Source organism: Lagopus muta, chromosome Z (assembly GCF_023343835.1).
Source record: "Lagopus muta isolate bLagMut1 chromosome Z, bLagMut1 primary, whole genome shotgun sequence".
In the NCBI taxonomy this organism is placed as follows: Eukaryota; Metazoa; Chordata; class Aves; order Galliformes; family Phasianidae; genus Lagopus; species Lagopus muta.
This window is the reverse complement of record NC_064472.1, coordinates 37,662,871-37,690,366: the sequence shown is the minus strand read 5'-3', so window position 1 is coordinate 37,690,366 and position 27,496 is coordinate 37,662,871. Positions and strand designations below refer to the sequence as shown.

At 37.6% G+C, this 27,496-nt stretch overlaps 1 protein-coding gene across 3 annotated transcripts in view; it reads left to right on the top strand.

The window, feature by feature from the left end:
- The window catches only part of PRUNE2 (prune homolog 2 with BCH domain), a 137,171-nt gene that overhangs the window by 95,314 nt on the left and 14,361 nt on the right, over nt 1-27,496 (top strand). For 2 of the 3 annotated variants that reach the window (XM_048931203.1, XM_048931202.1), the window contains exons 11-14: nt 17,827-17,906; nt 18,859-19,059; nt 22,498-22,674; nt 27,369-27,471. In XM_048931203.1, the coding sequence (XP_048787160.1) occupies nt 17,827-17,906; nt 18,859-19,059; nt 22,498-22,674; nt 27,369-27,471 (561 nt within the window). Of the gene's footprint in view, nt 1-4,651; nt 4,873-17,826; nt 17,907-18,858; nt 19,060-22,497; nt 22,675-27,368; nt 27,472-27,496 lie in introns of those variants that run through there. The other variant, XM_048931204.1, reaches the window with a different exon arrangement.

The window sequence follows — 27,496 nt, the reverse complement described above, 5'->3', positions numbered from 1 at the left end:
CTACACTCTGAAGGAGGTTGTGACTGTATAGGCTTTGATTTGCACAGCTACAGTGTGATGTTGGAGGGCTACAAGCTTTTCAAGAAGAGATTGTCAGGGAAAGAGGGATGAGATTTCCCTCTACATTAAGAAGAGGATACATTGCAGAGAGCTGCCTCTGAGAACAGCCATGACCAGGTTGTGAGTTTGTAGATAAAAATCAGGGAGCAAATCAATTAAAGATATGTAGTGGTCAGGGTCTACACCTGAACAGAGAGATCATGTGAATGAGGCCTTTTTGCTTCAACTACAAGATTTTTTATGCTTGCAGGCTATAATTTTGGTGAGAGTTTTCAACCAGCAGAATGTCTTCTACAAAGGCAATGCCATGGGCTCCAAGCAATCCAGAAGACACCTGAGTTCACTGGATAGCTTCCTGGTCCAGCTGTTACACAAACCAACCAGAGTTGAAGTGTCACTGAACCTGGTGCTCACTAATGCAGAGGAGCTCATTAAAGAGGTTAAGATTGGAAACAATTTGAGCTGTAGCAATGTCTTGGTTGAGTTTCTGATATGAGGAATACGGCCGTAGCAAAGAGCAAAGGGAATTATTGGGTGAGACTCTGTTGGGGGCTTTTGTCAGGGATGAACGATTGGAGCAGAGACGACATTAATTTAAGGAAATAAGGAAAATTAAGAGACAGATTGAAGTCTTTGCGTCTACAGATCACTGCTCCCTTTGTTCTAATGGCAAACAGAATAGTGTTTGTTATATATGTGCTGTATATGTGTGCTATATATGTGTTGGGTGTGCACGTCTTGTCCATAGGGCTTGTATGGCAGTGTTGATAGCACAACAGTGTTCTAGTTGTTGCTGAGCAGTGCTGCACAGACCCAAGGAGATCTCAGCTTCTCACACTGCCCTGATAGTGAGGAGCATGGAAGTATGCAGGAGTGAACATGGAGCTGGGTGGGTTCAGAACCAGGACAGCTGACCCAAACTGGCAAAAGGGATATCCCATACAATATGACAATGTGTAGAAGTGTAGAAATGGGAGGAATTGGTTGAGGGTAGCTGCCGCTAGGTATTAGCTTGGCATTGATCAGTTAACAGTGAGCAATTACTTTAAGCATCTATTGTTTTGTGTATTCTATTATTATTATTATTACATTTTCCCTTTCTCTTCTATCTTAGAAAATAGTCTTAATTTCAACACATGAATTTTACTTTTTTATTTTGCTTTCTCTCCCATCCCTCTGGTGAGCAAGGGGGTGAGGAGTGGGCAAGTAACTATGAGATATTTAGCTGTCTGCCAAGTTAAACACAGCAGCAGGATAACATACTTCACTGCTGCTGCTACTGGAGGTAGGAATAAAATTTATGAACACTGAAGGTCATTTTGTTCCTAATATAAAGCTAGCATGTCTTACATAACTCTATAAAGCTAGATGATGACGCAATACTGGAGCGCCAGAGGGAGAATGCTAGCTTTTACATATCAGCACACTTCTCACACTGTGTTTGTGGTTGTGTATAACCGATCATTCTTGCTCTTATCTTTGCTATAGGAAAGGATTATTGTTTTGATTTGTTTTCATTTGGAAAAGTTAGAAAGAACTGAGGGAAATGCTGTGAACTAGAGCAGTAAGAAATAGTAAGAGTGCTAGAGATAAGGGCTCTACAGTTTGGAAGGTTTAGGGGAGATTTTGGAAAGCTGGTGGCAAAACTGAGCAACAGGACAAAAAATTTCTTTTTAGCAACTGTCAACATCCATTTAATCTACTAGAATAAATCTTCCACATAAAAATATGGTAAAAAAAAAGAATTTATCTTTCAGGTAGCATGTTTTCAAAGAAGCAGGAATCAATCTCTTCTGCTCACTTACATAGTAACAATTTGTTTGCAGACTTTAGCCAAAAGGGCATCAACAGACATTAATGATTCAAGTCCAGGATCAACATCCAATACTGCACTGAAACAATGGCAGAATGGAATCTGTTAAAAGAAAAAAAATATCGACTCCAGATGAGCAGGGATTTTTGTTAGTATTTTCCATTATTTTCTCAAAATGTGTATATTATCACCCCCAAACCAGGATGAGGTAATGAAGTAGAGAGCCCAGGTTTGCTCCTAGCTTTAATGATCAAATCATGCTGTTATTTTTAAGGAATCTGAAGGACTGAAAATCTGCAGTAAATTTAAAAGCCACATCTGTCAATTCTCTGTGGTTCCTGTTTCTTTTTTCTCCCTGTATACCAGTAGATCTGTAACCTTTCATTTCCACCATTGGTTTATTAATTGGCCAAATTCACTAGAAAATGATTCCAGGCACTCTGGGAACTAAGCATGCTGCTTCAAGGATGCTTCCAACTCCTTCTGACCTACGAGAATGATGGGCTTGAAATTTCTTGCTTGGCAGTACAATGTGTGACAGTTCACTAAGCACAAAGAGCAAAACCTGTGAAGGAAAGTCCATGCAAATAAGAATTTAATGCCCTGCAAAAAAAAAAAAGAAAATGAAAGATTCAAAACTGAGCTAAAGTTTTGATTGGGATGAGGCCAGGCTCAGAGCTTGCTGCTTTGGATGGGAGCTGTACTATTAATGTATGTTACACTATTATGTCTTGGGTCATTATCATCACTGTAATAATATACATTGTGGATTTGAAACTATGTGTCATGCATTATCCTTTGTGAAAGTGTTGCTTCTGTGTAAATAAAATAGTCACTAGGACACATTCAAAGCAGAGAAATTTCTGACAACATAGCAGTAAATTGAAACACTTTCTTTTTTAAAAAAATTAATTACAATCTATTGTAATATCAGTGAATCTCACCACTAACCTTATATTTTAAGTGATGAAAGTAATAACATATGTTGTTCATTCATGCATTTTTGTAGCACCATTTCTTTCCCTGTACTTGATTTGGTCTATGAAGTCATGACAACCATCTTTTTTGTTATCAGTGTTGGGGTGGTACAGTATTTTCCATCACCATCTGGAGGTTGAAAATTAATTAAAACTAAAAACCCAGTTTTCCATTGCAGAGCCAGCTGTTAAACAATAGCAGCAGCCAATATGGTGATGATCTCATTTTTGTAAAAATAGCGTTAATATTTACATGCAAAATACCACGTACATTAAAAACTTTTTAACCTTTTAGGAGGACAACAGTGCAGTGATAGAAAAAGAAAGGTCTACTTACTATTATCCACTTGAGATCCTGAGAGTTTATTAAATTGTGGGGTACAGCTGATAGATCCAATTTTTAAACCGGAAAGACCTGGACTGTGTTTGTATGGTTTTGTGGTCAAATAAAAAAATACCTGCTATTCAAAACTCTACCTTTTTCTGAGTTAATTCACTCTGTATTTTTTTAAAATATGCAATCAATGACAAAATTCAGCATTAGTGAGCTTTCAAGCTTAATGCTGTTGACATAGACTTGTCTTTCACAGTGAGCTGCAGTGAATTTTGTGGGTCCCAGCAGAGACTCAAAATCTCAAAGACAATCTGTGCCATTCTGAGCACACAGGTCAAAGCTGCAGCTTCCACTACTTTTCCAATTTCATTCTGCTAATGACTTATATAGTATAGAAATACTTCATAGTTCTATTTCCTGTGCAGTTTCTGAGTGCCTACACTTGGGACTTAAAATAAATTAAAAATCGTCCAATTGAAAAAGTGCTAAAAATTATCCCCATATTTGATAATTTTACTTATTTAGGTGGCAGTAACATCAAAGATCACATTTCTGCAGCAGTGCCCTCTTTAGAAAGTGTACTTTAATTTTAGTGATTATTTTTGTAGTTCTCGATGTTGGTCTGCTGTTCTTTAAAATGTTGTGTGAGGACTGATTTACTAGAAGATCTGCAATAGATGTTTTCCAGTAGAATTACTAACATAATGAAGAGCAGGGTGGAAACCACTGAATTTTTATTTATGGTGTTCTGTAGATGTTCATGGAGATGTAATGATAAAATAAGGTTGGAATTCTGTTTGTTTTTGAATGCTTATGGTTTAGAAATTTGATGTGGAAACATCTCCAGTTCTCATCTTCAAGTAGGGAACAAACTAGCTGAAAGTTAGGCAGCCCTAGGGCCTGCTGCCTTTCTGTTTTCCTCTGCAGGACTGTAAATAAACAGGATTTAAAGTTTGTTTTAATTTGGCTTGTCTACATCCAGAAGGCTTTCATGAAGGAGACTGTGGGACTATGCTGTGTGGGAAGCAGACCCCTAAAAAGCGCAGTTAACAGCCCAGGCTATGAGCATTGCTTCTTGGTTTGGATGTGGTTTTACGTTGCCAGTATTCACCCGGGTTTGTGAGTTGTGCTTAAAAAAAAAAAAGAAGAAAAAAAAAAGATTTGTATATGCATTTCCATAGCTGAATTTCAAACTAACAAATTATGTAAAGCATGTTTGAATATGCATGTGCTCTATAACCATCGATGCAAACAGAAATGAGGGCTGAGACGGGTTGAATCCTTAAGAACTTTTGTCACGCAATCTCTCATCTGAGGCTTTCCTCAGGCTCTGAAATGAAGCAGCAGGGAGCTTTTCACTGCAGCCAGCTGACTTGCCGCGTAAAGTTTGGAGATGCTATGACACAGCTCCGCAGGGAACGTGAAAAAGCTGTTCCTGCAGCTAAAGCACTGTTCTGTGTTCATTTCAGTGCTCCCTTACCCAAAGCCCTATGGTAGCTGGTTCATACAGCAGGCTATTTGAAGGCAGGTGATCACCCTTATTTAACAGAGCCACTAGTCACGTGACAAGAAAATGGTGGAGGATCTGTATTCCTAGTAAACTGCTACAGAAAGAGGGATGCTGAAGTGCAGCAATAAAGCATCTGTGCTATTTTCCCTGTAGAAAAGCCTCTTCAAGTCTTTAGAAGGTAAGCGTTTCTTTATACCGAGAGGCTGATACGCAGGTGTTCTGATTAATGTCTCTATTGTTCCAGTTTCTTTAGACAGAAAAGGGGAAATGTTTGTTAGCAGGATGCAAAGCAACCCGGACCTCATTACTGAAAATCAGGCAGCTGCACTTTAATTCTACTGCAGCTCTTCATGAGAGAAGCTTGCATCAGTTCAATGGGATTTCTTTTGTCTGGGAGCAGGCACGGTATTTGTAATTAGGAAACAAAACTTCACTGTGCAATCACCTAGCACTTTTGATTATTTTTTGAACAGCTTGTTTGTCTGGCTCTGAGGATGTGGTGGGAAAAAAATGAATGTTGGGCTTTGTCTCTGGATAACTTGCTTTTTAGACTGCTTAATTACTGGCATAGTAATTATTTGTAAAGCTCACATGTAGACTACTTTATAGTGGTATTGATTTCATTTATTTTTATTGCTATCAGCTGAAATGCGACTTTAAAATTTTTTTTGCGAAGTCCTAATATTTTTGTGAGGAGCAGTCTGTATCTTTGAAGGTTACATGATAAAGGATCCAGTAATAATCTCATTGGTAAAAGGACTGAAACATTTCTGTTGATTTGTACAGGCATTGTTTTTGTTTAAATTCAATTTAAACAATTTTGATTTAGCTCCATTCAATCATTTCCATCTCTGTCTGCAATGGAGGAATGAAAATAATGTTCATTTTTAAGTGTAATAAGCAAACAAACGGTAATGATTTATGGCGTGCATTGAAAATGTACAGATGTCTGAATATTAGCTACTTGGTGCAACACTGAAGGAAATGTTAGCAGGTGTATTTAGCTAGAATCATTCTAAGAGAGCAAGGGGCAGGCAGAGATGTCATTTTTATTAATATCTTCGGGAAGCAGAGCTATGCTGAGAAAGAGAATGCCCCGAGCTCTAGCAGCACTGTCAGGAGGCATTAAAGCAGCTGCAGGGGGCAGGAGGAAAGAACATGCACAAATCTTTGTCCTTCCAAAACACTTTTTTCCAAGACTGCTGTGTTCCCCTCCTGCTCTCTCTTAGGTGACAGTGGAGTGCTGGGGTCAAAAATAACTTATGCCTACCTTTGATGAGTTTGTCCATTATTTGGTCTTGTGTATCTGGACAGTAATAAAATTTGCATAATCACAGATGAGTCTGGCATCGGCATATATTCAGTGCTAAAAAAGCACAGATCCTTCTACAAGCAGTTTGTTTTGTTTTTATGGCATCATCATGATATTTCGCAGTAACAAGTAACAATGTTATTTGTTGTCTTGTACTGCACATATGGACAGATTAGAGGGGAAAAAAAAAAGTGATCTTTAAGTCACAATTCTTTTGTTCACTTAAAAGACACATCAATCGGAATAATGAAGAAATGCTGTATATGTCAGAATATGAATCCATCAGCAATTGTAAGCTATTTCACTGTAGTGTCCTTGATATTGGAGACACTTCCTATGAGGCCCTGCACAAATGTCCAGGAAAACATGGTGGTACTGTAATAAAATACAAGATTGACTTAGAGAACAGCTGTGAGAGGCCAGCTGCTTGACAGATTTCTTAGTGTACCTGCTTTTTTTCCTTTGGATGTTGACAAAGGTGGCTTGAATGCTATGGAGTTTTATGAATTAACTCAGATATTACTGACTAGTTCTTAGCATGTCCTGTAGACTCTGTGGTGACTGCAGCTGTGAAAACTAGACAGCATAAGATTGATTTCATGCTACCAGATGAAAATTGACTTCCTACAAGAACAAGAGTCTTCTTAGCAGAAAACACTGGCAGCAAACTCTGGAAAGCTGTCCTGTTGGACAGTAGCCTTTGCCAGATTGTCTGAAAAGGCATAGCATGCAGCTAGCCTTGGCCTTGTATGTCCCAATCTATAGTGTTTGAGGAGTGCTTTTTGAGGAAAGGAGAAACCCCATTTTCTCATGTCGTTCTACACAATACTTCTTCTATCTGGCATTTCTTGTTGCTCTTTCTTTTGGATATGTCTAACAATTACATATCTCCCAAACTTAAATTGATTTTTGTCTTTCTGGTGTTTCTGTGGCTCTTTCAACACAATGGAAGCAGAGTTTTGCTTCTGATGAGAACTGATGCCTTTCTGCTTATTCCATCTCCATTTGCACATGCTCTTTTGGTTTCACTTGCTGCAAAGCCTGACAGTATCCCTGCTGTAAGCACCTTCTGCTAGTGCAAGGCTCCAGAACTGGGGTCTTTGGCAGTGCTTTCACTGCTTTAACAGAGCTTATGCGCCCTGATTAGCTACCTTCTGTTGCTCATGGCTGGACTTCTCTCTTTTCCCAAGTGGCAAATCATATAATTATAGAATGGCTTGCATTAAAGTTCCCTAAAGTTCCAAGCTTCCTGCTATGAGCAATGTTCCCACCCACCAGTTCAGTCTGCAGGGTCCCATTTAGCCTGGCCTTGTATGCCTCCTGGGATGAGGCATCCACTTCTATGGACAATCTGTTCCCAGTGCCTCACCACCCTCTCAGTGAAAGATTTCCCCCGGCTATCAAATCTAAATCTCCCTCATTTTAGTTTAAAACCATTCCTCCTTGTTCTGCCATTTCTGATGGATAATAACATTCTAGTTACTCCCCTTAAGATGTTTCAGTTTTAATCTGACTGGTTAAAATTCCCACTCTGTAAGTGGCTGGAAAGCTGCCTGACAGAAAGGGACCTTGGTGTACTGATGCACAGTTGGCTCAATATGAGCCAGCAGTGTGCCCAGGTGGCCAAAAAGGCCGATGGCATTCTGGCTTGTATCAGGAATAGAGTGGTGAGCAGGACTAGGGAAATAATCCTGCCCCTGTACTTGGCACTGGTGAGGCCTCACTTCAAGTCTTGTGTTCAGTTTTGGGTACCTCAGTACAGAAAGGACATTGAGGTGTTGGAGTAGGTCCAAAGAAGAGCAGCAAGGCTTGTGAAGGGCTTGGAGAACATGCCCTGTGAGGAGTGACTGAAGGATCTGGGGCTGTTTACCTGAAAGGTATTTAAAAAAGGGAGGAGTGTTTCTCTCTTCTCACTGGTGACAGGTGACAGGGCGAGGGGAAATGGCCTTAAGTTGCACCAGGGTAAGTTTAGGTTGGATATCAGGAAAAACTTTACATAAAGGGTTGTCAAGGACTGGAATAGGTTCCCCAGGGAGGTTGTTGAGCCACCATCCCTGAGTGTGGTGCTCAGGAACATGATTTAGTGGAGAGTTGTTAGAATTAGGGTAGTATGGTTAGGTCATAGTTGGACTTGATGATCTTTACTGACTTTTCCAAACGAACAATTCTATGATTCTGTGATTCTATGTCATTGACCATTGCAGCTTTAAGGGGGACTGTAATTAAACATCACCCTCCTTAGTGCCTTTAGTGCCTTTTTTTTAGATTAGTCAGGTGTTTATAAGTTAGTTATCTGCTACCACAGACAAGGTGGTTCTAAGTTACAGTCATAAGTTGTGAAATCACGGTTGCATTAGGAAGGAAGAATGGGAACGTGGGTGTTCTATGACATAGAAATAAAAAAAAAAAAGAGGAAATGAACAAATTAAAAAAGTTTAAGGTACTGAAGGAGTATAAATTTACTAAGTGAAAATAGGACAAGGATAAAGTAATAAAGTAATAAATAATAAAGTAAAAAACAGGACCTGAGGAAAAAAAAAATTGAGGGAAAAAAAAAAATCATGGTGCAAAAAGTGTTGTCATGTATATATGTTGTATATATCTGCATGTTGTCAATTGTGCATGGGCTAAACATGAAGTCAAAGAAATGCTATCAAAATCTGAACGCTTTAATAAACAGACCGATAAAAGTGACATGAATCTGTAGATATTGTTGTTAAGTGAGTTTTTAGGGCTGACAGCTCTGAAAATTGCCCCCAAATGTATGCAATTAGGAGGGCAAGACAAGATTAATCTCTTCTAGGACCCTTCATTCTAACATTTGATTCCAGTTATTCAAATTTGATAAAAAGTATCATAATCACTGTACATATTGTTGTTCATAAGTTCATGGAAATAAGTGCATAATGCAAAAGTTGATAGTACTACAGAAAATCAAAGAAGAAAAGAGTAGTTGCTTCTATTATGGAACTAGTGGTTATTACTAATGGTTAGAGGCATCCAAACATGTCTTCATTTGAGAACAAATGTGTTTAATAAGGTGTAGACTGTAGTAATCGTTGAAGGGTTGTTCCCACAACTCCACTGATGAATCTCAGTGGGGCATAAAATGTACAGCTTCCTAAAGATTTTCAGATTCTGACCCTGCAACATCTGCCTACTCTAAAAGAATTAGCATACTTCCTGGAAGTGCAGATGGCTGCACTGGGTGTAGAGTGCATGCTGTTTTTAAGTGCTGTTCATGTGCCAGTTACATCATTTGGAATTGCAAGAGTTCTGAGGAATGCTCTTGACAGCACAATTTGCCAGGGAAATGGTCCCCATGAGCTGCACACTGCAAGGAAAACTGATTTTAGAGTGAGAAATGAATAACCTAAAACTGATTTTTTTTTTTAAGGAAGAATAATTATTCAATGCTAGTGAATGTCAGGAAACTGGTCCTACTTTACACGCTTCTGCAAACAAAATACTGAGTGAAGAGAATATTATTAAAACAACTAAATTAGGAAATGCCTAGCAGGCTCTGCTGTCCACAGTAAGAAGCATTGCTGGAGGTAGTGCTATTTCATGTATATAAGCAGATAACTCTTCCCTGAAGAATTAATTGTTTTCTCTTCCTGACTGTGCTCCTGGGTTCTTATGTGGTGCAGAGGAGGCCGCTAGCAGTCAGCAGCTGCTTGAATTGCACATATCGTTCTCCTCTGACCCCTGTCTGATCTGTTATTTTTATGGATGCCATAGCAAAGACATTGGGTCTTGAGTGTATTGATCTTTTTCAGAGGCAGCTTGTCAATGAAAATCTTCAGTGGCACATAGAAGATGTTGTAAAATGCTACATATTTAGAAAAAGAATCTCCAAGGTTATTAGACATCATATTCTTGGAGCTGCCAATAAATGACAATTTCAAAGTTTCTCTTCTCAAAGTTTTCCTTCTACTGTAACTGAATAATTTCTTGCCCTTAACTCATACATTTGTTGTTCAAGGAATGCTAGTGTTTGGAAATGCCCAGTACTTGAGTGATTAGCACCTTTGAAAAGCAGTAGGAAGGACCGATCATCATGTCTTTAGAGCAGTGTTTTCACAGTGTGCAGTAAATGTTTAGGAATGTACAAAGGACAAGATAAGGTGTTCATGCTTTGTACTATTGCCTGGAGCATCCTGTAACCTGCTGATGGCAGACTCCTAGAAAGGGACTCTGGGGTGGTTCTGGGCAATGCTGCAGACAATGTTGGCCTGGCTTCCATTCCTAAGATCTTATTTCAGTAAGCCATCCAGGTTTGGAATTTAGATCCAGTTTTTATCATTCTGTAGATGCTTTTTATTTTCTGTGTCTGGAAGTCACAGAAAATTAAGGAAGCCTGAAGCCCTGGATTCCTTCCATGAGCCTCCTGACCCACAGTCATGTTTATAAGGTTGTTAAAATAGCCAAGTCAGTCACATTCTCACTCACTTATTTCGATTTGTTCCTCCATGGCTCCCTGCATCCATCCCTAGCTTTGGCTTCCTCTCTTGTACTGTGAACAGAGGGAGAGAGCTGGCAAGGAATCAGAACAGACAGCCTGTGGCTGCATAGCAGCAGTGAAGGCAGTTGCATGTGCTTAAGAACAGCAGCTTTTATTTTTACCCGACAAATTGATATGAGCCTATTAATGTCAATGGCTACCTGGAATAAATTGAGGCTTTCGATCCAGAGCTAGGATGAGGAGTAAGGAACAAAACAGATAGATAAAGAGACATTAAAACCTGAATTTCTTTGGAGACCGTAAAACATTTTCATGAAAATGGTTAAAAAATTAATTGGCCTAGAGTCAGAAGTTTAACATAATTCAGTCAACATATAGAAATGAAAACAATTTAAGGCTTTTGGCTAACACACAGGATTTATCTGCAGAAAAGACAGTAATTCTTACAGACAAGTTTGGCTTTTTATCCAACTTTGATGCTGAGAATGAATTTTAAAAAATGGGATGTGGAAAACATCAGCCAACAGCACAGTCAGTATAAGAAGCATTATAATTGAAAAGTAAAGCTTGAAGAACTAGCAAGTTACAGGTTTTTAGCAATCGTTTATTCCATGGCTATTGAGGAAGTGAGTGACTTGTTTTTCTATATGGTGGGAATATTAGCATGTTTTTATCTACTATGCACCAGCATGAAAATGATTAGTTGACATTTGCACAGATGCTTGATAAAAAAAGCTTTTATCTCAAGACAGCGCAATTTTTTGGGTTTTGGTTTGCATCCCAGAAATGGTAATGAATGTCTCATGCTAGGCATAGATTCCATCATTCAGATTAAAGACTTTTCCTGAACAAATTTGTGATTAAGAGATACCAAATAAATAGCAATAGAAACTGTTAATTTAGTGTACTAACATATGGTTGCTAAATGCGACTTTCAGGAGATTATGAAATCAATCAGTTTTTACAAGTAACCTGTATGCAATGATTATTTTTACACAGCTGTGATTAAAAGTAGTGACTTTTTTTCTAGTTTTAGACATCCTGGAGTTATTTCCTTCCAATATGTTCGTTCTTTTGGCATGTAGATGTAGCTAACGATATCTTTGACTGATACTTACTGAATCCTGCACAGTGTATGACAGTTTGATTTGTTGGATACTCTGCTATAGTTTAAGTATCATTAATTTTGCTGAAAAAAAATCACGCTGCAATCTCCTCTACATTTGAATAGTCACCTGCTGAAATTTCTGTTTATTGTCTGGAAAATTTGTAGCTAATGTCTAGTTTCAGGGTGAAGTTTTAAGATTTGCTTTTAATGAGTGCAAGCGTTAATAGCTTTCTTTCTCTTTTCTTTCTTCTCTTACTGCATTGTCCAGTTAGTTACTTTGTGACTAATGTTTATGGCATCTTTGTGCATTTCTTTCTGTATACTTTTGTAAAACTTTTCTTAGACTACAGCCTGTATTTTATCATTTTTTATTTTTCAACTTACATAATTGCACTTTTTTTTCCTATAGTATCTTCTTTATGATGTAGGCACAGCTGTTAAAGAATTATGTCCAAGTGTTATCTAAAATTACTCACAGAATGTTTCTATCCATTCTCAGTGGATGATAAGAACGAAAATGCAAACGCATGCACATTAGGTTAGGATTTGGTATTAATCCATTAGTAATAAAGAGTCTCTAAAATAGCAGTTATATACACTTTACAGAGTTGTTTCTGTAAGCTAAAGATTCATCCTGTTTAAAATGGAGGGCAGAATAACTACATTTTATCTCTTCTGTTCCATTTTTGAGCATTCCAAGATAGTGAAACAATTTCAGAAAGGGTATTATTTTAAAAGACAGTATGTGGCATGTGAGAAATGTTTTGTTTGTATATAAATTCAAAATAGTTAAGGAAATAGTGCCAGGTGTTTAATTGTAGGAGTTGGAATAGAATGGATTTTGCTGTTATTTTGAGTGGTGGGAGTATGATGGGTTATCTACAAAAATGGGTGACAGCAAAACACCTTTTATAAGTCAGCTATCTGGTGAAATACATTGGATGCCTATAAATGCAAAAGTATTCTGTTCAGTAGTGCAGAATTGTAAATACAGCAGTTAAAACACACTTTTTCTCAATATATCCTTGATATAAATTCCCATTTGTAAAATGCTTGAAGATTTCCTGTAGGCTCTATCTCAGAGTCTTTCTATTCTGAGCTGGGGAAGAGCAGCATTGCTAACTAGTCCAGAAGAAGCTACACATCATGCTGTTGGAGCAGCCTGGATGCTGCCGTAGCCTCTCTGAGACTGATCAAAACAATGCACTGTGTGCTCTGGCCATGTCTGCAAGGCACTGATTCCTGCTTACCTTCAATCCTGAGTGCATTTCTCTGTTGAGAGCCAGTTGACGGGCGTTGCTGGATAAAAGCAAAACTGGTAGGGGTTTTTTTGTATATTTCATGGAAAATACTGGACTGTCATGTCCAGTCTCTCACATTCTCATTTCTCACGATCTGATTCCCATGTCTGTGTACCAGCAGAGCTCCAGTGAGAATTGCTTTGTGCTGGGTATCATCTGCAAAAGCAAGTTAGGGAGGAATGGAGTTCCCTACCCTTGTTTTTTGTACCTAAAATTTCACAGTTAGTACATTGTTCTTCCAAATAGCTCAATTTTCTATTGCAAATCAGTGAGACAGTGGACTGTAAGCAAGACTTTTATTTCATCTGAGACTGGGCTTTATCTGAATGATGTGTGGAATTTGAGAAGGCAAAAAAACAAAACAAAACAAAACAAAATAGATGTCTGTTGTCTGAATAACCTTTTTACTGTACTTTGTCTCCCTTCCTTCCATTTACTTTCCTAAGCAAGCATGTAGTAATATGAGTTAAGGTGATTGTCATTCCTTTTACTAAGCCTTCAGTGTCTTTTGAAAATCTTAAAGTCTTGCTGAGTATAGAGGGAATGGCAGGGATGAAACATGATTAACTCAAATAGGAAGCGTTTTGAGCAGTCAGTTCCACATCAGATAAAAAATTTTGTTTTGTTTTGTTTTAAATTGGTAAGTCCAAGAAGTCTATAAGGCGTATAACATGTAAAGTTTGAGTAGCACACAATTTATAGTGGAGTGGAGTGGAGGGATTCACTATAAAAAGGCTGCACTACTGTTTTCTCTTGTAAATCACAGGTGTTCAGAGCAACAAGTTGGAGAGATAATTCATTTTAGACTAAAGAATTCAACTTCTTGATATGTAATAGCCACAGAACATCTTGGGAACTGGTGATATATCACATATGACAAAGGATGAGGCAGCACAGCCCGTAGGGATTATGACATATTGCTGTGAATATTCAGAGCTGCTCTTTCCAAAATAGCCAAATGCTGTTCTGTCTAGAGAAGTCTGCACTTCTTAATGCCCTCTCAGTATTCCTCAGAATAAAAGAGAAATGCTAACTTGAGAGGGCACTAAGAAGTATTTACAGATTCTTAGTTTATTGAGCTATAAGAATGACAGATTCAAGAGCAGGGAAAGGATTTCAGCTTCCACTCTCTGTCTGCTCCCTCCTTAAGAATCTGGTATCTTGCTCTGGAGCACCTATGAGAAATAAGGTTTTTCTGGCTACTTCTGAACAGTGATGCAGACCTGAGTTATCAACAAAATATGCAGTAACTTAATTCCCAGTGCAGCTGATCCTTAAATGGCTGGCCTGTGTGTGACATAAAAGAAGTCATTTATGACACAAAAAGCTTATTTTACTTCGACCTCTGTTCTGAGGTTCTGAAAGATCTATTTTTTTTTTTTTTTTAAATCAATCTGGTAAATCATACCTGATTAGAATGGAGATTTCTAAAGTGCTTAATTTACTTTTTCAACAAGGAACATTCTCAAAAAGAAAAAAAATTTCATTTTCTAGCACTTTTAGCCATATTGTCTGTACCATCAACTGCACTTGTATGAGGGGCAGGGAATTTGGAAACTATAATTTTGGGAATATGTAAAGTATTCTTTGGGTAAAGAAAAAGGAGGTAGCTGTTTAACTGAATTTCTGCATTCTATCCCTCGTTACCTGAGATCTATTGAGGCCTGGTGCTCTCCCAGCTTATGCACACCCAAAAATTCCTCTGCGAATTATTGCTTTGTGTTGATTTACTCAGAGCAGCGAAGTGTTGATTTACCAGAACAGCATGCTCACAAAACCTGTCATAAAATAGGCAGCTTTATCTCTAGAACAAACTTCATGCTTATTGTGCTTGTTTTCACCATGATGGGCAGTCTGAAGAGTCAGACCAGTGGTATGCACTGAGATAACATTGTGCCCGCTGTTGACTAAACCTATCAGATTAACCCACTACTAATTTTTGACTTAACAAATACTAATTACAAATTAATTTTTAAAACATGAAATTTCACTGAACATGGACTATGCATATCTGGCAAGGAATCTTTAAACTGCTTTGGTAACACATAAGGGGGCTAGAAAAATGGGGATGGAGCTTAGTCCACAGCAGCTTTTCTCTTACCCTCTCTGAAAAGCCTGTTGACTGTTCATTTGGTGGTAAACAGGTTCTTGCTTTCCTAATCAAATATCCCAATAAGAATGGTACAGACTATTGACGTTATGTTGATGACATGGCATTTTCACAGAGATTTTCAGGGAGGTTCTCATGCTGTTGGCTTGTAATATTCAATTATTTCAGTAGCAGTAGCTGTATTTCAGCAGAAATTCAAGCCAAAAGACATGAAACACGTTTATATTTTGATTGACCAGAAATGTAACATTCTTGTAAAGATGTTCATAATAAAAATTATCTGTTTTAGATTCCATTGTAGCAGTTCAAGTGAAAGCAGAAAAACATTTGAAATTAATTCTGTGAAAGTGTAAGATATTTTATAGAAAACAGCAATGCCTATTCCAAGTATGTACACTTGAAAAAAGATAAATCAAGATGCCACAAGGAGAAAAGTAGTCTTGAGGCAATCCTAGAGATGTCATGAATTATAATAATTCTCTCCCAGACATTAAAGCATTTCTAGGCAAGTCATAAAATTTTGAATGAATTGTAGGAAATTGCTATATCAAATGATATAACCAGTTTCTGTAAGGATGGCATATTCAAACTGCAGTCATGCCCTTATTGTACAGAGAACATAATCTTAATTTCACTTAAACATTTTTATAGGCTTTTTGCATAGAACACCATCTGATTTTAATACAGAAAGTAAAAAATAATCACTGTCTTCCTGTAGCTTGCTCTTCACAGAACTTGCAATAAGTACATTTCCTTTCAAATTAGTTCCTGCAGTGATTTCTGAAGCTTGCTCAGTTAGGAGTTATATTTTGGTGCGGTGAGGATATAAGACAAAACTCCGTACAGGTCAGTCGGTATACGCACCTTTTGGACCCACGAGTCATCATCTGAGAATTCCCAAACTGAAGCATTATAGGAAATTCACATAGTTTTTACAGTTAGTAAGCTTGAAAATGGATTAGAAGTATTCATCCTTCCCCCACTTTGTTTCCACCTCTACGATTTCTCACCTTACTCTTCTGGTACAACATACTTGTCATTAGAATTCAGATTTGTCTCTGCTGAGTTTAGGAGAATAAAATAGACGTCATTATTCATATTTTACTGCAAATTGAAGACAATGAAAGAAGCCAAATAGTCTAATAATTTATTTACATTTTCTAAGTAAATTGTGATGCTGTTCTGTATATCGGTTTTCCATACTGCTTGTGAACACAGATGATATTAAAAAGCAGAAAGAAAAAGGAAATGATACTTTGCAGTCAGTTTATGCAGTTCATTTTATCATGAGCAGATACTTGCTACTTTTCTATTTCTTTGCTGTTCCAAAATATATTTAAAGACAATATTGCAAGCCTTATTTGACAGTAATTCTACATCTTTCAGAACTGCTGTTATATGGAGATCATTAAGTGTTTAATCTGTATTTCTGAGCAGATCTATTCTACAGTAGCAGAGGATAAATTAGAAGAATTATCTATGCGTCCATTTTAATTGTGAGACAACTCCTGGTCATGCTCTGAGAAGCATAAACATAGCCCTAACCTTGTATTGTCTATAATCTGTGTAAGCACTTACGGGAAATGTGAGTTCACTAGTTTTCCTATCTGTATTGGGAATTGATGATACAGGGCTTGGGGTAAAGATCTTTCACAGTTTTGAGCACAGTGAAGACTTCACCTTACTTTCAGCCTATTGGTACACATTTATATATAAACTTACACGAAATTAAGAAGAAGGGATGGAAACTATATTCGTATGCTGATACAATGATTGGCCAGAAGAATCTTGTCCGCACACAGTGAAAAAGAAAGAGTAATGCTAATAGGGAAAGTGAGTAACTGCAAGGGAGACAAGGCAAGGCTATTTAGACCCATTCAGCTGAATCAAGCAGAACAGAGATAGCTGTACCAACTACTGTTGTTCAAAAATAGGAATATAGAAAACTGCTATAATTATTTAGGTGAAGTTTTTTTATAGTCACATATTTTTAGAGTAAAAAATTTGAAAACTCTTAAGACTTGTTTCATATCAGATCACCCTCTCAGTAAGCATTTTGTAAAAAGACTGAATAGAAAGTGAATATGAAAATAGATCATGAAAGATTACTTTAAAAACTGAAAGACTTTGGTATAATTTTCATCTCTCAATGCCTTTTACTTGTTGTATGTAAGTATATCAAAGATAATTTCTCAGTGTTTTCCCTAAATGTAGTCACAATAGTATATTTTGATACATTTTAGTCTCTGAAAATCAATAATGGCGTTTTGGTTGTCAATTTTTGTGCTTCCTCTAGTCTTTCAATGAAGGACGTCAATTTTCACATGATTATAAAATGACTGATTTGGGTCAGAATTGCTTTCAAGTACAAATTGTGTCTGAAGGATGAAAAAGCCCTTATGTTCTGATTTTTGCTATATAGTAACTACAGGTACAGAAAAGAAAACATTGTTGTGAAACACTTGCTGTGATGTGCAGTTTGCATATAGTAGTGGAATCTTCCCAAAATCCTGCATTCTATTTGGCAGATGACAAAAGACCAATTTCATTTTTATAAAATGAGAAACATTGCTGTTTGCCAGCTTGTTATTGTTCACTGCTATGTCTTGATCTAAATAAAAGTTGGTCTGTGGGTCCTACAGTCTCTGAAGTCTCTACATACACATGTAAATAAGTGGTAAGGACCGCATAGTAGAATTACAGCATTTGTGTTTGCTTCTCGTATTAATATGGTATTAGACTTCTAAAATGAATAGGTAGAAAATTGTATGTGTTATCATGAGAACATGATCAACCTATGCATCTCTTTAAGATTTTGATTTTTTTAACTTCTCAGGTTGATACAAGATAATGTAGGAATGGATATCTCCTTTGCTGAGGGTGTATTGAGCCCCAGTTCTACAGAGATGAGGCCTGGTAAGAGAAGCCATTGCTCATTTTCTTAATTATAGCTTAGTCCCTTTAATTATGTCATAAGAAAGATGTTTCTGTGCTGCTAAAAAAATAACAAAATAAAAAATGTTAAATTTGTTATATCTAGTCAATTTTTTTCTTCTTTACAATTATAATTGTACTATGCACTTTCCTCTTGTACGTCATTGCCATTGCTTGTTTAGTCCTTGCAGTGTTTAAGTAGCTGCTGTTATTTATCTTGTATGTGAATACTATAACTGAACTAAGTTATTATATAATTGAACTAGGAATATTTCAAGTACACCTTGAAATGTGGCACATTATGCAGTGGCAAAGGGCAAAGCTATACCTAACTTCTGTTTTATTGAAGACTACTTTTGTTTAAGACTAGACTTGAAAGTCAGGGTTTTATTTGTTTGTTTGTTTGTTTGTATTGTTTGGTTATTTTATGGTTATGTCTAAAGACATAGCTCCAAGACATAACTAAAGACATATATTTAGTTATGTCATAAAGGCATACTTACAAATCTTTACCTCTTGCATAGCAGAAGAGGCATAACAAAACAGGCAGGAGATTTTAGCTTATATCATTTTCATTAGGATTCAGCCCTGTGTTTGTGATTTATATATTTTTCTTTTAACTTTTAAACCCTGTGGATCAGACTGTGTGCAGAGCTTGAGTTTTGGTTGGTAACTCTAAAATAGTGTACCTGGGTTTCACATAATTTAAATGCTTCCAGCTACATCTGCAATCCCTGTACACGCTTGTTGTATTTTTTTAAATATTAACGTGTAATTTTTTTGTGTAGTAGTAGTAGTGATAGTAAGTGGTCTTTAAGTGGGTTGTTGTTTCTAAAATTGTCTTTCCCAGTGTGCTTGATAGTGATTCGTAAGTGTGCGGGAGACAAATTTCATGTGGAAGAAATAAAGTTCTCTTTTTTATCTCTTTTTTCAGAACCTCCCAATTCTCTCGATCTTAATGGTACCCATCCCAGAAGGATAAAGCTCACGGCTCCAAATATCAACCTTTCTTTGGATGAGAGTGAAGGTTCTATACTTTCTGATGATAATTTGGATACTCCAGATGAAATTGATATCAATGTGGATGACCTTGACACTCCTGATGAAGCAGACTCTTTTGAATACACTGGACAAGGTAGTTTTCTTGAATGTAGATGTAGAATACATCTCTGTTTCTTCGTTTACTGCACTCTTGTCCATTGGGCTATCAATATATTTAGTGTCTTTTAAATAGAGTTTGAGGTTTCCAGATATTTTTTTCTGCTATTTTGTTCTCCTGTGTAAAATAATACATTTGACCAATGCAGACTGTGGAAAGAAATAGTACAGCTAATCAAGTGACAGAATAAAATGAGAGCTGTTTTCAGAGTACCAGAAGAACCATATAGGAACTAAGTTCCTATAAAAATGTAAAAAAATCATAACTTTTTTACAATTTACAACAGAAAGAAACTTTAAAAAGAAATACATTTAGATTTTCCCTTGCATTTAAATTCTTTGTTGCTAGTTAGGTCACTATTATTTGAAAACTGTAGTTGCATTAGTTTAAGTTGTGTTGCTGAAGAGGCTTTACAATGTAGTCAGTCATGCAGAAGCATCTCTAATGTCATTTCTCATTAGAAGACAAATTTCCTCATGGGTAGATGCAGAGGATCTGATGAATTGTTAGATATTTGGAATATTCTGCACCAAAGGATTGATCTAACACACACACAGAGTTTCATAGTGTTGTGACCAATGTGAGAGCCAAAATCTGTCTGCTGTGTGGCACATTTTGCCTTTTTGCAAGGCCTGAAGTAAGCAAATTCAACTACAGTGATTTTGGTGGCGTTTATATTTATTGAAAGGATTTATCCCCAAATTTTTTTAAATATTTTCTACTTGTGATTATTGGTAATATTTTTACAGTTGTGCAGTTTGACTTTAGATATACTTTGTTGGCAAAGCATCCTTCAATTACTTGAGTCACAAGGTAATAGAAAAGGAGAAAAACCACATATTTTATTAAAATAAGCTCTTGATAAAATGAGGAGGTTATGCATTATGGATCAGATAGCTAACAGTAGCCATAAGGGCTAGAGCAGAATGGTTTAAATGCATGGTAGCTAACCTCTGTTAAAATCGTTTTCCATTCTGTCACTCTAGTGTAACCAGTACATGCTGTGCTGTTACAGCTTTCATAATCTCCCCCACATCATTGTTTCTGGAATACTGTGACAAATCCATGTAAATACTAAGAAGACATTGCTGTTGAAACTGTAAAGAACAGTGACTTTCTAGCTTGTTACCCTCAAACTGCTAAGGGCCTGTTTGAAATGTAAAAGGCAACTGAGAAAAGCAAGACTCATTGCTAGAAAACTGACAGTTCTATAGAGCAAGAAATGCTGAAACCCCCTAGTGTAAAAGAATGATGAAAAAGAGTCAGTACATGCAAGAAGCTAGATGAAAGTGGAAACACTGAAGTCTTAAACTAAGTAAGTCTTAAAACTGACTTACTTAGGGATTGGTAAACATCAGTTTCACAGTTTTGTGACATCTGAACCAGGAAGAAACTGTGCTCAACATGTATCTTTGGTTCTGGGGAGCATCGTATTTCTATCAAATTTTGCGGAATTGCTGAGAAGTTTTATTGCAGAAACTGGTTTTACAAATTAATAATCATTGAATATGTATGTGTATTTATGGGTAAGCTTCATGTGTGTTGACACATGGTTTGCACACACAGTCCTTTTATTTCTGGCTTCATAAAGATTATTTAATTTATCTGACAAACTTGTGTGGTTTAAGGACCACGTACTTCTATTTGTGTATTTATATGAGCAGCATTAATCAAAGAGGAATCCAAAAACAAAGCATTTTGTAGAAAGATTTGAGGGCTTTTGTTAAGAATTGTGTTCTTAACATCTCGTCAAATAACATATCTTCCTCTAATTAACTACCAAATCTTCTTGTGAATCTCTTTCAAATAATACGTCACATGTGTCACAGTGCACTCCACTATATCTTTACTGCTACCTTATTTCTTGACTTATGTCTTTAGAACCAAAATGATGCTTCATAGATAAGAGTTCATTTCACTGGTTTATTTGAAATGTACATGAAGGATAAAACATGCAGGATTTTTACTATCCTTACTGCTAGAATAAATTATTAATAAACCAATAGACTGACTAATATATGTTCTACAACAGGAGTAAGAGAACAAAAGAATATATATATATTAAATGTATGGGGTTTTTTTTCCTCACAAGAAGGCACTATGTTATAATAATTAAAGGATTACATGAATTTTTTTCTACCTGTAGACAGAACCAGCTTGTAACTAGCTATTAAGACTGAAAAACTGGAATGAGGTTAAATTTATTGTGAGAGCCACCTTGTCAGCGTGCTATGGGAGTATAGGTTTTGTTCATAAGCTTCAGGGTTTTTCTGAAGATAAGAGTGTCCAGCAGAGAGGCTATGCTATGAGACTATAATCTCCAGTCAACCACACAGTTTATTTCTTGTGATCTTTGTGCTTGTGGACACTATGCACTTTCATATGTCCTGGTATGAACAGGCCAGATTTCCTGGCTGCTTCTTCTCTGGAACAGAACTGAGAGGGAATTTCTGTTCAGTCTTTCACATTCTGGAAGGGAATTCAACCTTGGAGAAAAGATCCTGAGGGACATGAATGCTGCATTTAAGGCATGCAGGTAGTCATTACCTTATGACAAAAGCAGAGGAACTCAGATGTACTTACGGCTATTGGATGCAAAGAGATTGGAGGAAAGCTGGGATGGGATGGAGGAACAAGTTCAAAAGCTGTAGCTCTGTAGTAATTCCTCTCTAGACAGGAGACATCACTGTGTTCGTTTTTAGTTCCAAAATTTTGCATTTTAGCATAGTTCTCATGCCAGCAACACAAAGAGTTTTTAAGATCTGCAGGTCAATACCTACAGTAAGCAGCTGGTGACTTGTATGTACTTACTGAATGTTACTGGATGTACTTACCAGGTGTATGATCAATGAATATACAGATGTTATAATTATGAAATATGCAAGAGAGTTTGGCTAAGCAGGTTATTACGCCAAAAAAGAATAGTGCTTACCCTTGTCCTAGGCTCACTGTAAAACTCCAAAGGAGGGATCTCCAGAAAGAGATCCTTCCCCGCTTGTGGTCAGCTCTTAATTGTGCCTAGGAGGAGTGGAGCCAGCTCCATCTCTTCCAGCAGCACAGGTGAGTTGCCTTCACTTATGCTCTGAGGGCTGACTCATTGCTCACCTCAGGTGATGAATCAGAGTTCAGGCTGTGATTTAGCAGTTCCCATACACCAGGCAAACACAAAAATTCACTGCTGGTATTGTGCACAGTGGTTATTGCTGTTATTCTTTCTACTATCATAATGATAAAAAGTTAAATAAAAGCAGAAACATCATTTACTGACTGGTGAAATTCTGCTTTTCTTACAAAAGCACAGATCCAGGCTATAAAAATCCAGTTGATACCAATTATCTACTTCAAATGAATATAAAAGGTAAAATATTTAGAGCCTGTACATGAATATGTAATACATAAAATGTTATTTTTCAGAAGAGCGGAATGCTGCTAAGGATGCTTCCCAGGAGGAGTCTGAATCAATTCCAGAATACACTGCTGAGGAGGAGCGAGAAGACAACAGGTTATGGAGAACAGTGGTTATAGGGGAACAAGAGCAAAGAATTGATATGAAAGTCATTGAACCTTACAAAAAGGTTATTTCACATGGAGGTAGGAAAAGTTGGAATGTATTTTTTAGATTGATGTGAAAAATCATACTTTGATAATCATGATTTATTTCTATTTTATTTAGGCTATTCTACTGGCAATGAGATTTTATTTTTCAGCCATGGCTATTAGCAATTAATTGGCAAACTCCGTCAAATTACAGAAGCGTTATTGTGTCTTACAACCCATAATGTTATGAATAACAAATTTCAAGCTTCGATTGGAGTAGTAAATGAACTACTGACATAGCATCAAAGTGAGCCGTCCTATTTTCTGGTCATTCGATGCTGATTCAAAAAATAGTTTGAGTAGATATTATCAGCTGGAGACCCCAAAAGGCCTTCAAAAGATCTGAAGTCTATTACAACTTTTGGAAGCCTAGTGGGAGAGTATTTTCAGAAAAATAATATTTATCCTTGCAAGTCTTTCCTACCCAATTAGAAGATCAGCCAGTGTTTATTTCACACTTTCCTGCAGTTGGCTCCGTACCTATAAAAGTGGTGGCTGACACAGGAAAACTGTAACCTTCACAGATAGACCTGGTCTATATGTGTAGCACGGAGCTAAATTTTTCTTGGAAGAGATAGAGAGCCTAATTTTGATCTGCTTTACATTTCTATTGGCAGTGACTACATAAGTGAGACAAGTAACAAAGTCAGATAACCAACATAAACCAGACTTTTCAATCTGGCAATTGATACTTCAAATGCAAAGCACTTTCATATGCAACAAATAAACTGAGATACATGTGCCAGTAACAGTTTAGTCATTGTCCTACAGAATTATTTTTTTTTTTTAAACTTCATTTTCTTGGTTGTAGCATACTTACTATATCAGAGAATCACAAAATAGCCCGGGTTGGAAGGGACCTCAAGGATCATGAATCTCCAACCCCCCTGCCACATGCAGGGCCACCAACCTCCCCATTTAATGCTAGACCAGGCTGCCCAGGGCTCCATCCAACCTGGCCTTGAGCACCTCCAGGGATGGGGCATCCACAACCTTTCTGAGCAGCCTGTTCCAGCACCTTACCACTCTCATAGTAAAGAACTTCACCCTGACATCCAATCTAAACCTTCCCTCCCTTAACTTAAAACCATTTTCTCTTGTCCTGCTGTTATTTACCCTTTCAAAGAGTTGATTCCCCTCCTGTTTATAGGCACCCTTTAGGTACTGAAAGGCTGCTTTTAGGTCACTCCGCAGCCCAGCTCCCTCAGGCTGTCTTCATAGGGGAGGTGCTCCAGCCCCCTGATCATCTTTGTGGCTTCCTCTGGATCCTCTCCAACAGCTCTCTGTCTTTCTTGTAGTGGGGGTTCCAGACTTGGACCTAGTACTCCAGAATGTATGAATGTATGAAGAAGTATGGTGCTCTATGATTGTAGATACATAGGTCTAAATAATTGGAGTGGCAAAAGAAGAAAAATAGTTTTCCTTTGGATTTCTATTGCCATGGTAAAGATCCTTGTGTTATTTTTCTGCCATTTATAGTCGAAGCACAATATAAATTGTCTTGAAAGTCTTCTAAGGATTTTTAATCTATGTAATGGTAATCTCCTCTGTGTTTGTAAGGCATAGGAAAAAAATACTGCCTTATTCCATAATATTTTACCAAAGGATAGATAGGTTAACTCAGTGCTTTCTCTTTGAAACTGCGTGGGACTATGTCAGAAAAAGAAGACATAACAGAGACTTGAATTAAGGGGTGAGTGTGTGAGGTGAAATCTAGTTTTCTTTTTATTTCTTTTAAGAAAGTTTTGAAATTCCTACATGTCAAGCTCTTAAAAGGTGAAAGAGCTGAAAAGTGGAATGGAGCTTCCTCCCCTTCCCTGCATACGTCTATGCTAAGAATGTGATGTTACTCTCCATATTTGACCTTAAGATCTTTGCTGTTACACAAGTTCAGTTAGCCATATCTATGTCTAATGCAGTACTACTTGTTAGTACTGCTGGATCTTAACATCAGTTGGAGCTGTGCCACCTCATGCCATGTCACATGCCTTAACGTGGTTTTACCTGCATTCTTCTTTGGCTTGAACTCATTTGCTAATTCTCAAGCTTTTTTCCCTGTCTGTGTTTTCCAAAAAGATGGGGAACAAGGCAATAGTGTGGAACTGCAGAAAACAGTGGACTTGCTGGGTTGCTGTTGTGTGGTGGCTTCTGTAGCTGCAGAAGCATATCTATAGATTAAGTAACCTCTGAGACCAGTGAGATATTACTGCACAGAATTAGGTCATCCCTTCCATCTCAGAATTATGGAAGGAATGGAGTTTAGGCTAATGATAGGAAGCTGTCTTCAGTGTACAGACTGTTCTGAAGTGGATGAAGTCTTGGTTTGCATTCTCAGCTTGATGTTAACAAAATAAATAAGTACTACTAGCTTGTCTAATACATTATATTTACTCAAACCTACCAAATGAAATCCAGAAGGTAGAAGTCTAACATCATCCTTTAGCAAGCTGCTTTACCAAATCTTCTAATGAAGTAAAATGGCCAAAGGCTTATTTCTGACATGCAGGTTTTTGCCTCAGGGGCTTATCCTTTCTTCCTCCTCTTTGTAAGTGTTGAGGCAGTGGTGGTTTTCAGTCCTTTGAGAAACAGCTGAGGGTTCTGAATGAAGAGTGCCTTTGTGCTTCTTTATGGGTGGGATGGTGTCAAGACTAAACAGCTGTAATTCTCTTTGACATGCTCAAGGAAAGACCTCATGGGCATATGCCTTGAGACACTCATTTGGTCTGGGATTATGCATTTTCCAAAGTCATAAAAAATGACTTCCTTGTCATCAATGTCATCTGGTTTTCCTACTTTCAGCTACTTGAGACTCAAGTGCTGAGTGATAAAGGAGAAAAAACAGTCTCTCAGTGCTTTCCCAGTTAGTGCACACAGACAGTGTGCCTTTCCATGAAGTATTCTGTTTTGTTCTGCTGCTGCATACATCGAATCATAGAATCACAAGGTTGGAAAGGACCTGCAAGATCATCTAGTCCAACCGTCTCCTCATCACTGTTGCTAGCACAAGCTACTAAATCATATCTCACAGCTCCTCATCCAGACACCTCTTGAACACTGCCAGGGACAGTGACTCCACCACCTCCCTGGGCAGCCATTCCAGTACCTGACCACTCTCTGAGAGAAAAAGTTCTTCCTTATATCCAATGTAAATTCCTCTGGTACAACTTGCAACCATTTCCTTGGGTCCTGTTTGTTGCCTGGGAGAAGAGGCCAAATCCCTCTTCACCACAGCCTTCCTTGAGGAAGTTGTAGAGTGCAATGAGGTCTCCCCTGAGCCTCCTCTTCTCCAGACTGAACATTCCCAGCTCCCTCAGCTGCTCCTCATAGGACCTGTGCTCCAGACCCCTCACCAGTTTCGTTGCCCTTCTCTGGACACGTTCCAGGGTCTCAATGTCTTTCTTGAAGTGAGGGGCCCAAAACTGAACACAGTACTCGAGGTGCAGCCTCACCAGTGCTGAGTAGAGGGGGATGAAGTTCAAGATAGCGGTTTTGCTAGTCACCCTTCTGACATCTCCAAGTATACAGAATTCTACAATTTCATGGTCACTCATTCAAGGTACAAGGTGTTTTGTGAGTATTTCATTGAGTCTTGAGTACTATTCACTAGTATCCAAAAAACTCTGTAAAAGTTTTCAGCGTCTTATGAATGTGGTGCAAGGGTATTATCCTGGAATTTTCCTGGGAACGTGTTTGTATCTCCAAGGGAGGTGCAGAATTTCCTCCACAAACATTGTCTCCTTTGTATGGTTAGTTTTTCCTAGCCTGTTCTGAAAACCTTTCATATCTTCTTTCTTAATATATCCAGCCTTTATTTCTGTATTTCTTTAGTGGTATCTACACGCAATATTTCTTCCAAATCTTCATAGATTACTTTTTCTTTTCTCTTATCTTTTAAATAAATCCCAGACTTTCAGCTGAAGTGCAGAAGTATTTTATGTCTGTTTTGCAACAGTATAGCAACTGATAAGAACTGTGAAGGAGATTGACCGGTATTAATATATCATGAAAAATAGCATTTTTTTTTCAGGTAGCAAGTAATCACCCAGGAGCACAGAAATGTAGCTGTAGCTGTAGCTTTGAGAGGTTATCATTAGGCAGTGGTGGAGACAGGAGAACACAAGTACAGGGCAACTGGAGTATCCAAGATAAAGAAATACTTTATACAAAACTTGCAGCAAGGTATTTAACTGATCCTCAAGAGTTCTTAAAACACAGTGTCATGCAGACAAACCTATAATATCCCAAGGCCTTTGAAGCTGCACAAGCCAGCTGAAATTGGATTTCAAGTCCTTAGTAGTCATTATCGTAAAGATGCAGGATGACAAATGGAGGATATTTTCTTTACTGCTTTATTCCTAAGGCTAAGGTGAGCATTCAGCACACAATTGCAATTGAGATGTAATGAGCCAGGAGTGCAGGTAACATTGTATTACTTACAAAGTAGAATGATGTTTTTTTTCTGGCTCTGTTCTATAAAAAAGTTTGCTTGTAGTTGTGTTAAGCCTGTGTTCCAGGAATTAAATGTTACTGATTATCCTTCATTATCACTTGATAATCATTCATTTATTTTGCATCTTCTTCAGCAGTAGATATAATCACTCTATTCCAAGTCTTAGAGATTTCTTTTTAAATCTATCTTGTTAGGAGCCTTTGACAAAGATAAAAATGCCTTTTTGTTTGTTCCACAGGCTACTATGGTGATGGTCTGAATGCTATCATTGTGTTTGCTGCGTGCTTCTTGCCAGACAGCAGCCGAACTGATTACAACTATGTCATGGAAAATCTTTTCCTGTGAGTGTTATGTGTACAGTATGAC